A 15,999-nucleotide genomic window follows, 5' to 3' on the forward strand; every position below is an offset into this window, starting at 1 on the left:
TAACAGTGCCTAACCTGGCCACCAGGCGGCGCTCAGGTCGCCTCCGAGGCGCTCAGCCGGCATCTGTATGCAGATCAGGCCTCGGGCCGTTTGCCTGGCAATGTACGATGAAGGCCGCTCAGCGGGGGCTGGAGGAGGGGGGGGGGGGGGGTGCTCCGTCATCGTTCTGTGACGGGGAGGAGGGAGGGGAGGGAGAGGAGGTCGGTGACCGGCGGGTCGAGCGCCCAAACTTCATTGTCATCAGTTTTGAGGTGGGCACGGCGGGCAGAGTCAGCAGCACGGCCAGATCCAGTCACAAAGGTCTCAGCTGCCCTGTTTGAGGGCTGAGGCACCGACTTTGGGTCTGCGGGGCTAGGGGACTGTTGGTAGCTGAGGGCTGGCCGATGTAATTAGACACATCATCTGTCACTGGGTTGCAGCAATTGTGAACGGCGTACCAATCGTCTACCGACTCGGCACATATCCCCCACCTTCAATTATGTACCCTGATTTGGTTATCCGAAATAATTTGCCCAGCTATTCGACCGATAAAATATGCCACGATGTAGCACAATTATTCATTAATGTCTATCACGCGAGCCCCATGCCTCAAAGCAACCCTCCAGCGACCAGCGTCTTGTATGTTTTACGCCAACTAACTGGACTTTGTTCTTCCCGCCGTCGACGATGACAAACACACCCAACTGAACGTAACTAAGCTAAGCTAAACTACACTAAACTAGCTGCTCGGCTGGCCACTGTCCGGTACAGACCCGAGGCCGCCTGACGGCAGGGGCGGTCGGTGCCCGCTCGCTCTCACAGCGCCGCTAGGTAAACAGTGCTCGCTCAGCGGCGGCGCAGCGTCAGCGGCAGCGGCGCCGGCGGGCGGGTGGGTCTCCGGGCCACACCTGCACACATATAGAGCTCCTGTGCAGAGGCCTGCCGACCTCTGGCCTCAAGAGAAACGGGAAGGGTGCTTTAGATGTTTAGATACGTGCTTGTCGTGTCTGCTCATCTGTTGTATAAGTGGCAGTGCGTGAAAAGAGGACATTTGCTCATGCGTTCAACAACAAGGGTAAATTATCGGTTGCATGCGGGACCCGTATGCAGAAAGCAATGACATAGGGGGCTGAGGTGTTTGCTGATCGCAATACGTGAGCTGCACTCTTATACTGGGAAAATCGTATTTGTACAAAATATATCAGCAGTAATCGCCACGCACTTTTAGAATGTGGATCGCTCATGATTGTTCAATACAATATCAAGCATGTAGACAGTTTTGTCGATAAAATGTAGGTAGGTAGAAAGAATGATAACTCACTCACTTCGATCAACTCACTCACTTCGTTCTCGATCCGATTTGCTGCATGAATGACAATATCCACACATGGGCCTCACGTTTGCACGGCCGAACGGCTACACGTGCTAACGCCTCTCCGCATTCGTATAAGCTCTGTTGCGCAATGCCCCTGGCTCCCCCGTAACGCCTTATCAGTCCCTTCATCCCAAAGGCTATCTCGGAGCACCACCAACCCTTCCGACCAGTCCGGGGCACTGGACAACATACAGGAATGGAGCCTGCAGGTGCGGGGCGGGATGGTGTTCCCCGAACGAGCCTGCCTCCGCCTTCAGTGCTGTCGTGCACGGTGCATAGCAGGCGTCCAATGAGGGGTGCAACTATCGGCCCCCGGGGGCGCAGCTGGGCAGGGAACACAGATTCATGAAGCCACAAACATGAAAGACGGGGAGCGAGAGACAGCAAAGGATTCAGACGAGCGCTGCTTGAGGCTAGAAATGTTTTTGAAGATGCCGATTTCTTTATAAAATTTGCTAATTTGAGAGAGGTGCTTTGATTTGGTTTAGCTAGTTTTCTTAGATTCATCAGCACGGCCCATCGTGACCTCAGCAAATGTGAAGTCACGATCAGACTATGGATCAAGTCAACTTCGTAAACCGCCGTCACCTCGCCCTGACCTCCAGCCGCGGCGGTCTGTGGGCGGCGGCGGGGGCGGGGGCGGGGGCGGCCTCTCCCGCCGCCCACACCAGTGCGGCGCTAATGTGACGATTGCGGCGCGGCGTGAGTCGGGAGTGCCGCCGCGGCGCCACCGGCCGGTGGAGGGGCGGTTCGTGGAACCGATGCTGTGGACCTCCGCCTCTCGGGAGGGTGCAGTCGGGTGACCGGGCGGACCGGCGCCCCAGCTGGCCACTACTGCCAGTGGCCGGCGCGCGAGTGGCCTGGTCAGAGAGTCCGGAGAGACGTGTTTGAGTGCCGAGTGTCCACCAGTGTGTGCCGAGTGCTGTGAGTGCCTTGGAGTGCAGGGGTGTCGTATAGGGCGTCGGAGGGCGGCAAAGGTCGCCGTCACCGCCCCTGTGGAGGCTAACACGTGGGCACAACCAGTTTCTCCTGAACCGTGGCTGCGGGCGGGCGGCCAAACGGCGGTGTTGTGGGGCGTCCGCGGCCGCCAGTGCGGGCTCAGCTGTGGCCACCTGTGACTGCTGATGTGCTGTGTGAGGTGACCTGGGGTCCGCCGGTCAGCCGGGGTTGTTTGGGCCCATCAGGGCCCCGGGAGTGCATTGCAGTGGCGGCCCCACGCGGCGATTAGATGTGAGCGGCTCGATTGTTGCTGAGTGGATGGGATGAGCGTCCGCCGGGGGCAGCGGCCGGTCAGCGGGTGCTCGGTCAGCGCTGACGCCACGGAGACGCGTCTCCCGTCTGTCTCTTCTGCGAGCACAGGGGATATGACGGCGTCAGAGCAGTCCCCGCCCTCGTCACTGGTAATAGAGGCCCAGGTGAGTCTGGGCTGTTGTGAGTTGTTGTGAAGACAGTCTTCGTGCGTATAAAGGTCAAAGGACGCCATATTGTGTCGGGCCTGACCTGGTAAGTGGTTTAGGTATACGTAGTTGCAAAGTGTCATGGTCGGGTGGAATATTCATTGCGAATAAATTGGCCGACCTACTATCGTATGAATAGTAACTGCGAAAATGGTTTTGCCCCACCGACTATCGTCGGCCGATGATATTGTGTAACAGTGGGGCAAACAAAATGTGTTTGTGGGTGTGTTACGTTTACAAGCATTTACGGTTTGTTCAAACTTGTGTAATTATCATGGGCGATTCCTTATGTGCATTGCCATTCGCGAGGTACGTTCATCCAAAAATACACCTCACCAATCATTCGAGTCGGCTTCAGTTCACCTGATAGACGCCCGGGGCAAGTGCGGCTCAGTAATTGACGTGCTTCATTTCATTGGTGCCCGTATCGGCTCGCCTCGCGTAATAACAAATAATAACAAAAGTGCTGTCATCCATAACTCATTTGCATAATCAGATGCCAGAATCGTTCACTTGGTTTGACCCTCCCTGTCGAAGTGGGCCCATGTGAGCTGACCTGTGTGACCTTAGGTATCGTTCTTGTGGACGGCTCCTTGATGTCATGGAACTGACCCTGACTCATGGCATCAAACATGATCTGACCTAACATCCATTTAGCAGCTTCCGTCCTTATACTCCCTTGTTTCCTGGCATGCCTTTTCACTTCAATTTCGATTTATTAACTCTTCTATATAGGTAATGTATCCTTGCAACCTTTTCAACCTTTCCATTCGGAGCTGGCCCTATATTTTATACCTACACATCCCTCTCCTCGTTCTTTCCCTCGCTCTCCCTCGCTTTCATCCCACACCTCTCACACTTTTCCCTTCCAGTGTGACGTAATGGTATCGGGGTCCCATTCAAACACCGAATTACTTCGATTATGAGCATATTTAATTGACCGAATCCTCAATGTAATCTGAATAAAATGACAAATAGCAAACATTCGGGTATATTCGATCACAGATCTTTGTCAACTTTGTCTTTGTGGGTTGACAAAGATCTGTGATCGAATATACCCGAATTTTTGCTATTTGTCATTTTATTCAGATTACATTGAGGATTCGGTCAATTAAATATGCTCATAATCATCATGATGATTTTCCTCATTACGCTAAACTCACCGAATTACTTCATACGGTTCCGCCCAGCCATGCCGGCTCATATGGCGACCCTCGATTCTTCTGCTCTCAGTCACAAGCAGGCACTCTGCGCAGATCACTGTGACAAAACTTTGCCTACTGAGCGCCTCAAGCAGCCAGGACTGAGGACACGGCTTTTGCATTGCTTCCATTTACATATATTAGTACCGATATACATTGATACTACGCTGATGATACTATATAGTAACACACATTCTGATAGTTGATACTGCTACTACGTGATTGTATAGTAGTATGATAGTTATCCGATTACAGGTAGGCTCATCCTAAACGTGTGGTCTTATTCCGGTATAAGATCGAGATGGACTTTTACCTACCTACTCACAGGTTTTCTCATCTGCACCGAGTGCTAGGCCATCTGGACAAACGCACTTTCCAACCCTGATCGTAAGGCAGAAATGCGAGCAGCCATTGCGCTGCTGGTCGCAGGCGGGTTTGGCGGCGGCCGGCTGGAGCCAGGGGTGCAGCACCTGTACGGGTCCTCCGCCGGTGTTCGCGGGTAGCGCGCGTGCCGATCCGTCCGTCCCACTGTCGGCCGTCCAGAGACGACCCGTTGAGTGTTCCGTCCAGTACAATCGAGAGCCCAGAACCGCCAAACCGCCAACATCCTTCAGACTCGGGTGGGTCAGCATCGTCCGCAGTTTGAATGATGACCATCGCCAGGTCCGTTCGTAAGACTCGACCGAGTTTGTGGTAGCATTCACCCAGAAAATACTCTCCATCCAACCATCGGAGTCCAACGGTGGCTTGACGACCACTGCTTTCGGCGGAAACTTGAGCTTAGTGCGGGTAGAGCCAGCAAAGTTTCCGTAAAATTCTTTACCATCCATTGTCATTGCACGAAATGCCCACTTTCCCCAGTCTAATAACAGAAAAGCAAAAGTCTGGCCGTTTCCAGTTCTAATAAGATTGCTCTGGTGTTCCCAATATTTCTTCAGCAGCGTTTTGACATATGCGCCATCAAACGGCGTAACCTTAAATGATATCGATTTGCCGAACCGTACACTTGCGTCCTTCTCCATCCAGAGAAGATTCTGATGCTCCCAGTCGATAGCCATACCCAGAATGTGTTTGTTCTCAGCCGCTGGCACTACGATAGAAGAATCTGAAACGACTGCGCCCGGCGACCACGAACCACGGGACACGCCACTGGCGTCCAACCAAAACAGCAGGTACTCCTCGTTGCCAGCCCGGAAGAAGGCCAAGTCGGTGACATTGTTGAGACCGGAGAGGATCTCAGTCACCTGCTCGGTCTGCAGATCCACCGCCTGCAGAGAGTCGGCGCTGGCCACCACGGCATATGCTGGGTACTTCTTGTGGCATCCCAGTTCGACCAGATCCTGTCCCTCCGGGCAAAAGCAGGTGGCGCCGGCAGTACCGTTCACCGCCGTCGGAACGCAGAGATGCTGACACCCGGCGTCTTCGCACGCGTTCTGCACCTGCTCCGGCTGCCTCTCCGGCGAGACGATGCGGAGAGCGAGCAGCTTCTCCGCCTTCGCCAGCGCCGGCAGCGTCTGCCCGCGGACCGCACCCGCCACTAGGTCCTCGACCTCGCCGTCGTACGCCGAGACGCGGCTCACTGTCGTCTGGTCTTTCCACATGATGTAAATGTCGCCGTCATTGACGTCGATTGCGCGTCTGAAGTTGGTGGCTATCCGTTCGTCCAGTGCTGCGATCATCCTCTCGTTCTCGCCGGCGTAGTTGACTTGATAGATTTCGGCACCTAGGCCAATGTTGCGTCGACTGGCTAGGGTGTAAATCTGTTTCTGCACTGGGTCCACAGCCATTCCACAGGGGTAGGTGATGTTCACTGGTAGCTCGCGTAGGCCAGTCCCGTCCAGGTTCAACACCTGGAGCTTGTAAGGGCCGTATTTCTCATTAACGATCCGAAAAAGAAGCCGGTTGGGCATGTCGTACGCAGCGTAAAAGCGGCTAGTACCGCCCGCTTCGGCCAGCTTCACGCACCGGTCGAAGAGGTAGGAGCAGACGTAGCTAACTCGCGACGCTGTGAGGTGCCAGTTTTCGTTTACCCAATCGAAGGCTAGTGCTTCTATGAAGTTCAGGCGAATGTGAGAAGGCTGCGGAAGATCCCAGGTGTCGTTCAGGCTGGCTATGGATGCGCAGCGCAGCATGGCGTTTTCGTTCTGGTCTTTCTGCGCCTGGACCCAGCAGACAGTGCCGTTGTGGGGGTTGGTGGCCACATGCCAGGCCTGCCACCACTGGAACACCTCCGGACGCCAGGCGATCAGCTCACCGCTCGTGTCCAGGTGCATGATGCCATCCTGAGATACGGCGATCAAGCTGAGTCTCTTTGCACTGGCGTCGGCGGCAGCAGAAGCGGCCAGTAATAGCAGCGCGAGCACCACCGTCTGCAGCGCCATGGTGCTGCCCCTTGACACGGCGTCCAACTGCCGGGTGGGCGACCAGCGACGATGTGTCCAGCTGCTCCATGGTCCTAACCTTGGCTTGATATGTTCCAGAGTTCCATATGATACAATGTACAAACCCCGACCGGTTCTTGAACTATTCCGTTGCTGTCATTGTGCCAAGCACCAGAACGGACGGCCTCGGTTTACCGAAGACAAGTGCATTGCTTTGTATGTATGTATGTATGTATGTATGTATGTATGGATGTATGTATGTATGTATGTATGTATGTATGTATGTATGTATGTATGTATGTATGTATGCATGTATTGACACCAAAAGCCTTCCACATATGGCGTGGCGATTACGGCTGTTCTTTTTCTTACGGCGATTCTTTTTATACCAATCATTAAACATAAAGGAGCGGTCAGCGATCCTGATCGAGGTTGGACAAAAAGCTTATTAGATCATATGTGACGCCTTTTAAGGGTAGTAATAGCTAAAGTACCGTCAGTCTACTCAGCTACTTTTCCTGGTCATTCGTGAGCTTGAAGTTTCCCAATGTCGAACCACGTTTGCATTCGTATGGCACCGCACGGACGAATGGATGTAGCAACCAGACGTGCCACCGATGTTATTTCGTCTGTTCAAGTTGTGTTTGGGCATGTTTGCCGTCCTCGTTATAATGCACGACGCACTTCGTGTGTATCAGCTTATCCTAACGAACGCGACTGGTAACGATGCAAAACCACAGCAACATGCGTAGCTTCCTTAAGCCTGAAACAGACTCTTTCCGCAGTCAGGAAATCGCATGCGAGAGCCTATTCAAATACATGGAAGCACACTCGCATCAATCGCACGCACCTCTCGCAAGCGATTGATGCGAGAAGAATTACAATGTATTTGAATAGGCTCTCGCATGCGATTTCCTGAACGCGGAAAGAGTCTGTTTCAGCCTTTACTGTGCGACGTGTACATAGACGCAGCTGTGGCCTGTGGTGCTTTGAGCAACGCGGCACCATTGATTATAAACGGTACTTGGGCGCCTGCAGGGGCTGTCCAGTGTCCACTGTCTAAGACGTATGTCTACTGTTCGAGAGCGGTGCGGAGGTTCCGTCAGCCTTCCACTATGATAATTGGCATGATGATCATCAGCCATACCCATTACCCTGGCCGCTGACAAGCCTATCGGTAATTTTTCTGGGCCTGCCGTCAACTTTGTCATGACTCTACCGCCAGATAGCATCAGACTGTGCTAATGAGCGGCGTCCAGCGGCGGGTGGAAGCGTCAGGCGGGGGCGGAGAGCGGGGCGGAGAGCGGGCGAGCGGTGACGGAGAGCGGGAGCCGCGAGCGGGGCGGCATCCAGCGGCAGGCGGGAGCGGCGAGCGGGGCGGCATCCAGCGGCGGGCGGGGGCGAGCGGTGACGGATTGTGGCGGCGGGATCTCTGGATGAGATGAAGCGTCGCGAGACTGATCGGTGGAACTTGGACATCGAGTCCACCAACACAGCGGTGCACTCGCATACTGACACAGAGGCTGGCAGTGGCAGACCGGGCCGTCGGCCGGCACGGCGGAGACACTGAGTGGAATCTGTTATCACTGAACGCGCAGTGGGCCAGGAGAGGTCTGTCAGCACCTGTGATGGATTGAGGAGCTGCGCCGTGCGCGTAGTGCGCAGCCCTCCCATCCACACCACCGGCACCAACACCAACACACACGGCTGTCAGTGAGCAGCTATACTCGGCACTGACAAAATGGTAGTTGGCGGAACCGCTAGGGCAGGGGGAAGCGATACTTCAGACTGTCCCCAAAATGTAAACGACATCTGCCCAATAGATAAACCCGGACCGGTATTTTCCCAAAATCAGCCATGCTGTTGTAACTGGTCTGTTTTGCTTAATGATTTTCTAGGGGTGCGTGATACGCAATGCAATTTTATGACATTTCAACGTTTGAGCTTAAGAAAAGGCGATAAGCAGATAACAAAAGTACGAGTCAGTGTGCACTGTGCACTGTCCAGTTTATCAAGCCTGGTGGTCCGGTAGGGCTTATTGGTGCCAACGTCAAGGCAAATCCCCATTTTCAGCTACTAATAGTCTGACGCCATACCGTCTCTGTTTCAGGGAGATGCCACCCTCCAGTGTCACACCTTCAAAAACAAGCTGTTCAGGAAGAAGCGGGCGTGCAGCGTGTGTCATCAGATCATCAACACGCATGGCAGCGCATGTCGAGGTCAGTCATTGCACACACCGGGCCTGTGTTAGGAACCGAGCATGTATGTCAGAAATGGCGCTTGTCTGGCAGATTCCTATCGCGGTCTGTCGATTTTTACACCTTTATTTCAGGATAGGTGTCCGTCTAGCCTATGCTGATTCCTTGGCCGATTCCTTGCCCATCTTGTCATGCGCCGTTCACGTCGCTATCCCATGAATGCTTCGAATGCCATACTTTGACAGTGTGACGGATATTACAGATCCGCTATTGAGGCCGACATATTACTTACCGTAACGCACAAATGCCTGTGTTTGAGCGGAATTATGCGATTGCCGATGGTTGCGACATTCTAGTTGTCGCTTGGTATCAGTTGCGGAATAACGGCCCGTTTCCTGACACCATTCCTCTAAAACTGACCGCCAGGGAGGGTCACAGTTCGGGCCGGGAAAGGGCAGATGGAATCGCGTGACCTCGACATCCAGCCGATAACCGAGATGACCCCTGGCGACCTCTCGACGTAACACACGCCACAGAAAGCATGACTGGTGATTGGGATTGATGACTGTCTCTGGGCTTGGAGGCCCGTCGAATGACATTTTGTGGTAGAAAGTTTCGATTTAGAGTTTTTAAGTATACATAAAATGCGTTGTTTTTATTTTTCGAAAGTTTTTGCACAATCTTTTCAACCTGATGATCATGTTTCATGCGACAATGAATTTAGAAGTTGAAATGCGTTTTGCAAATTTGTTAACTACCCATAGCGCTTCGTCAGATGATGCAGGCTTTAGCCTTTGCCCGGACGGCTCCCGGTATGAACGTTAGCCCCATTTCGGCTCGAATCGACTCGGTCCCTTTGGATGTCGTTCCTCATACTGCATGGCCGAAGCTCTGACGACATTCACGGCCATTCATCTTGGCTCCACTGCTGCTGCAGTCTTGGCCGTGACACCTCCCTCACTCGGACCGCCGTCAGCCACTGCGTGCCAGGTGACTGACAGCGGCCCTTCGCGGCCTGACCGCTCCCTACACTGAGTGGCTATTTAACGTGTCGGCTGGTAGCCCACTTAGCGCCTTTTTGCCAGCGCAATCAGTGGCGTCATGCCTCAATATCTGACCGCCCGCGCAGCTCGCACGCGACCGCTCGAGGCACGAGACACGATATTGCCGCCGTCTTTCCGTTAAACCCACGGCGCGCGGGCGGGCAGGCGTCGCCTCTGTGTCTGTCCGCCAGTCCAGCTGTGTGTGCTCAGACGGGACTGCTGAAACCAGCTGAGAGAAGGACGCTTTCTCCCGGCCATCCATTGACGCTGTTGTATCGTGGGCTGCGTAAGGTCGTGGAGGCACGGGTCGCGGCGACAATAGACGCTCGCCGTGGCTTGGCGCACCGACCTACTGTGTGGGAGGACGTCCTCCGAAGGCTAAAGTGACGTGGCTGTGGCTAAAGTGGCGCCCCGCGTGGCCAAAGCGACGCGTCTGCGACTGAAGTGGGGCGTGACACTCATAGCTAGCGCGCCACACGACGAGACTGGCGCACCTGCGGCCGGCACGGCGCGGCGCGCGGGGTCCTGGCGCGGCTGAGGGGAACAGCACGAGCCGTGATGAAGCGGTCTGTTGTGGACGCCCGGTCCTTCTGCCAAATACGGTCCGCGGGTCGGCGGCCACTGACCGAAATGGGAGGACCGGTCTGAGCCATACTGGTGCAGGCAGTGGGCGGCGGCGCGGCCAACGGCCGTCTTGTTCGAGTCCTGCCGCCTGGTCGGAAACAAGTCCTGCCGCCAGGTCGAGTTCTGCCGGTCTGCCGCATGGATGCGCTTCAGCCTTCATGGATGCATTTAGCATGCTTACCTGCCTGGATGTGGGTATAAACATATTTATACATATATACTTATGCAAATTGCATCACATATATCCAGTGTATTTTATTAGCCAGTCCCCATCCTCTTTTTCCTGAATGGGCGATTAGAAGAGTGCCATTCATCTGAACAGACCTGCCAATCTATCTACGATCGACCTGACCAAACGAGGTGTTCACTGATAAAAATTTTGACACCCCACCTCTACGACGACTCCATGTTTTAGAGTCTGAGTGCTTAGATTTTGGTGTCCGACTCCAAAATGTATGGTCATTGACCCCATCGTTTGGCGTCGGTTTCCGACGAAGCCAAAATATGGTGTCCTCCTGAGAGGGTCATGACACCCATAAATCGGATCAGTGAGCTCTGCGAGGGTGTCCGACACCAAAACGGCAATAGTTGACGCCTTTGTTGGGGAGTTGGCTATCTTTAAAAGGGAGTCGTGCATCTTAGCAAGGGAGTAAGACACCCCTTTATGAGAGTCAAGTTAAAATGAGGTGTCTTGACTCTACGTTATTGCATGACTCACTTAAGTCTTAACATGGAGTCGAGACTCCTTTTACACATTTGACTCCCATAAAAGGTGCTTTACTCTCTTGCCAAAATATCTGACTCCTCATCAAAGAAGGATGACTCTCTTTTGAACGTAGGTGACTACCTTTGGAGAATAAGTGATTCCCTTTTGAAACTGTGTGACTCTCGTTTGAAAATGAGTGACTCCCTTTTTAACATGTGCGACTAGCCCTAAAAATGTGCAACTCCCTTTTCGAGAGGCGCAACTCCTTTTTGGAAATGTGCGAATCCCTTTTGAGTTAGGTACGATTTTCTTTTAAGATATGTACCGCGCCTATATATAGTTTACATATAGGTATGACTCGCTTTTGAAGGTGTACGACTCCCTGTTGAATGATCCCTCATGATCTACCACTCCCTTTTGCAAATTTCCATTGATGTACGGCTTTCTTTTAAAGAACTACGACTAAATACCTCGCTGAAGATATGTCCCTCTAATAAAAGTGTGACGTTACATTACGGGAACGTTAAACTCTAACAGAAAAAAGTATACTCCCTATTTAAGGTTTCAGACTCCTCTACGACTCCTTTAAACGGATGTTATATAGGTGGCGCTGCTATCGTGCTGGTACTGAAAGTTTTACTTTTTCTCATAGATGTCGCTGATTGTGACAGTCTTTTTTTGCGTCGAACTTTCCGCTTTTTGTCTGTAGGTTTGACGTACCTTGTCTTTCTTTCATCATTTTCATCAGTTTGGCAGTTTGAGATTTAGGACTGGCCCATCACAACTTCTGTATGATGTAAGATGATTGTGTGGTAATGCTTTGACGGCTAAAACTCGGTGAAAAGATTCATGTTGTATATAATAAAGCTTAATACTTGTATGTGCATGGTTATATTGATTAGATTCCAATCTTGGAGTCAAATCAACGTTTGCAGACCGGATGTGGACATTGAAGTCATATCTAGAGATCTTCCGAGAACAATGCTTTGGAATTTCTCAAGATATGATGGAAATGGAATACATCTATACATGTCACGGTGACAACAGTGAATGGCGGCACCGTGGATTGCTGTTTCGCCAAAGAATGGTGAAACACCAAATAAGACGATTCTGCTGAAGCGCGTCGCGTGTAGGGACATTTGGATAACACTCCAGAAAAGTGTCATTTGCACCTCGGTAGGGGGTAATTCAAGAGAGCTATGACTCCATTTAAGGTGATATGCCAAAAAGTCCGCCCCATAGGAGTGTCAAAATACCCTCTTTTGGGGCATCATTACCCCAAAAGAAAGAGTCCTAAGGGGAGTCGCGACTCTATTTATGGTGACATGCCAAAAAGTCCGCCCCACAGGGGTGTCAAAAAACTCTCTTTTGGGGCATCCAAACTCCGAAATCAAGAGTCCATGTACGCCAATAAACGGCGTTCACGGACACCATATTACGGTGTTATGATGCCCCAAAAGAGAGTTTGTTTGACACCCCCGTGGGGCGGACTTTTTGGCAGAGTCACCCTACCCCCCATTTGGTGTCATTTTTTCTTTCAGTGTTAACGCACGGTCTCGACTGATTAGGGCTCGTCCCGTGTTGGTTAGCACGCGGTCCGGGGTTGTTAGCACTCGTCCAACTCCATTGTCTGGTATCAGCCACCGCGCCTGAGGACAAAATGTAATAGAAATACCTTATATAGAAAAGTGATTATTACCAAATGCCACCAAAACCCAGTTTTATTCATAGGCCACACCCTCTGTGGCCTTTGGTTCTCACGCGAACTTCCGCACGCACGAATGTGCGAGTACCGCTTCCGGCACACAAAACCCACTACGTTTCCTTTGTCACTGTCCTGTTAGTGCTCAAATACCCAGTAATTCGTGGCGTCTTGTTCCAAGTCGCTACGGCTCAGCTCATCTCGCCATGACTCGACTGAGTCAGAGCTGGCTACTGACTCGGAAGACAAGCGGAAGTGAACGTTCTGTTCAGCTGTCTGAATGATATTGGCATAACCCCGGCCGGGGCTAGTCGAAATGACCTTTGATCTATGAGTACTCAACCAGACGTGACCTCTGATGTTGATGTGTGAACATATCGAATCAAGCTTTGTAATACTGGAGATAGGCGATGTGGCGCACCGTCCTGACGTGTCATGTGACTTACTGCCACCAACGTGGAGGCATCTGACAGCTTTACTGTCTGTGTCTGGCTCTGAAGACTTAAACTAATTATTGTAACTTGTAAGTGGCGCTTCATCAAACAGTCGGCCATTTTATGATGACAAACCTCAAAGTCTAGTTTCCAGTAGGTACTGAGATGACTACTGATAGACGATGGAAACTTTGGACAGTTTTGTTATACATTAAATTTTAGTGCTTTATCTTGAATTGTTGAAGTAAAATAACGGATGACATCTTCTACGAGGCAGTTACGAGTTTTAGGACCGCTGAATTGCATTAAATTATCCAGCCGAGGCCTTCAGCCAAAGTCGAACCAGCCAGTGGCCGCTTGTTGACTCTGGCTGACTAAAGGACAGAACTGTCTCGACTAAACAGAAAAGATAAACAGCGAGGACTGACGAAAAAACGGAATGCCACCGATCTATCGAAGCATCACGCGACGAGGAAAGGGTTTCGAGGAAGCGCTGATGATGCCCAAATGCTCGATTTGCAATATATGGCCAGTCGGGTGATGGCAAACGGTTGACGATATTGATGGAATAAGACAAGTCTTTACGTATGACGGCTGACAAACGAAGAACGTCTGACCACATCGCAAAAGACGGATGATAATGATTGACAACAGACATTTAAAGAGAGAACGTATAATAGACCGCTGATGACAGGCGGTTATGTACTGAGATGACCGCCTGTCCTCAACAGACTGCCCACACCTTCCATTGACCATTAACTGCAGACCAGAAACGACGCAGCACACAATTGTCGAGACTATTGTCGAAAAGTAACCCCAAAAATAGCAATTCCCGCTTCGCTTCTGTCAACGAACTCAGCCCAAATTGCACATTGCACATTGCACAGCGAACAGTGCATATTGCCAGGGCTGCGGAGTCGATGGATTTACGGCGACTCCGACTCCGACTCCGACTCCGGCTTTCAAAAACCAACTCCGACTCCGACTCCGACTCCGGGCAGAAATGTCGACTCCGATCAACTCCAACTCCCGACTCCGACTCCGCACATCTGGTAGGGCTGCGGAGTCGACAGATTTTAGGTGACTCCGACTCCGACTCCGGCTGGGGTTTCCAATATCGACTCCGACTCCGACTCCGACTCCGGTCACAACTGTCGACTCCGACCAAGACTCCGACCAACTCCGACTCCGACTCCGACTCCGACTCCGCAGCCCTGCATATTGCACAGCTAATCTCAGGCCTTGTTGCAGGGCCTTTAGACCACAGCAGTGTCAGACTGATTTGTTTTTATATTCTGATGCCCTCCAAGTAATATGATGTCATTTATACAATGACATCAAACACGTAATAATAAATGTTCGCGAGCGTCTTGTCCAGAACGATCGTGGTAAAAACGACGGCAATTTGTAAGGAGTCCGCCGGCTGGTGAGTGCTCCAACTCTATCGGCCTAGGAAGGCTTGAAACGCCCGCTGGGCTGTCTGGTAGGTACGGCTGGGGACGGGCTGCCGGCGCCTGCTGGGATGGGTCTGGCTGGGGACGGACTAGGTCTCGGCACCCGCTGTGTGGGGCAGGCGGCGTGGGGGGAGGGGGAGCGGGGTGGGAGGCCGCCCGCCGGCGCTACCCCCTGCTATTACCGGCCTCACCGCCGGCAGAAGGGTCGCCGTAGGGGACGGGTAGGTGGGGAGAGGGTCGTAGGGGACCGGCAGGGACCAGTTCAGCCCTGTGCGCCCAGCCGGCGGGCTGTGGCGCTGTGCGACTCCGAGGCGTGCGACTCCGATTTGGGTGTGCGTTGAAGCGACTTTATTTCAGTGGTGTTAACGGTGAAGTGAGTTTGGCATTGTGATGGTGTGTTGAACTATGGTCACTGGTATCGAAAAGCACCCATACTCAATAGAAGTATAGTGTCCTGTTGTGACCCACCCAGTCCGGTGAGACCTGTGAGCCATACCGTGAAGAGTATGCCGCCTCCTACAGTCATGAAGGGACTGCTCAGAAAAGGTAAGTTCGATATCGCACACCGACGCTAAGTGTAAAGACTCGTAGCCAAGAGACAATATCACACCTCATCTTGATCTGCTTTGCCGACCCTGCTGGCTATTCTTTTCAAACACAACGGTGTCTGATCCAGATTAGCTTTTCCAGCAGCGCTTCTTTAGTATCATATGACTCAGCTCCATGTTTGCTGCAGCTGCAGCTCTCAATTCTGAGACCCAACAGCTGTGATTTGACGTGACCTACCCGATTCGAGCCAGCACGACTCACATGTTTTGACCTGACCTTTCCTTTACACCCCTGTTATGATGTCGATGTGATCTGATCAGGTGACCTATGTGACCCAGTGACCTGAAGCTGACTCAGCACCATCTGACCTCCACCTGTCTCCAATGATATCTGTATCTGCCTTTCTCGCTTCGACTAGCCCCTGACCGCTGTCGTTGAGAGCGTGACACGGGTCGGGCTCGCGCCCCGACTAGCCATCAATTCGTCCCATAATAGAGAGCACATGCATGGCTAGAAAGTCCCACGTGGGTGCAGGTTAACAAACGAGCCTGTTTTGATAGGCTGGCCAGCGCCGCCGGTTGCTGCTTCAATGGACGGTGAAGACGGCCGGACGGTGACGGCGTGGGTTTCCAGGGGAGGGGGTCCGGTAGGTATGCGCCTGGCTCGTGGAATGTGGGGCAAGACGCCAGGTGGGCAGATGTATTGTATAGGGAAAGGCGTTTAAGTCATTTGTCGTTACGAAGGATCACCTTTGTCGCTTTGGTATTTTGTATGAGTTCGTTGTATTCATTCCCAGACCTTTGGTTGCTGGGAGGTAAGGGTAATCGGCTGGGTTTCGACCGATTCTAAAGCATTTTACTAAAACAAAAACAAAAAATGCTAGTCAATGTCGACA

The 15,999-nt window shown here is 52.3% G+C and overlaps 1 protein-coding gene across 11 annotated transcripts in view; it reads left to right on the plus strand.

The window, feature by feature from the left end:
* Window positions 1-2,048: 2,048 nt before the first annotated feature.
* The window catches only part of LOC122365998 (tensin-1-like), a 116,954-nt gene continuing 103,003 nt past the window's right edge, over window positions 2,049-15,999 (plus strand). For 2 of the 11 annotated variants that reach the window (XM_043337713.1, XM_043337717.1), the window contains exons 1-2: window positions 2,143-2,769; window positions 8,505-8,613. In XM_043337713.1, coding sequence (XP_043193648.1) covers window positions 2,617-2,769; window positions 8,505-8,613 — 262 coding nt within the window. In that variant the 5' untranslated portion in view covers window positions 2,143-2,616. Of the gene's footprint in view, window positions 2,770-8,504; window positions 8,614-14,767; window positions 15,102-15,999 lie in introns of those variants that run through there. The other 9 variants (XM_043337715.1, XM_043337719.1, XM_043337718.1 and 6 more) reach the window with 8 other exon arrangements.

Source organism: Amphibalanus amphitrite, unplaced genomic scaffold, assembly GCF_019059575.1.
Source record: "Amphibalanus amphitrite isolate SeventyFive unplaced genomic scaffold, NRLGWU_Aamphi_draft 000777F_arrow, whole genome shotgun sequence".
NCBI classification, from domain to species: Eukaryota; Metazoa; Arthropoda; class Thecostraca; order Balanomorpha; family Balanidae; genus Amphibalanus; species Amphibalanus amphitrite.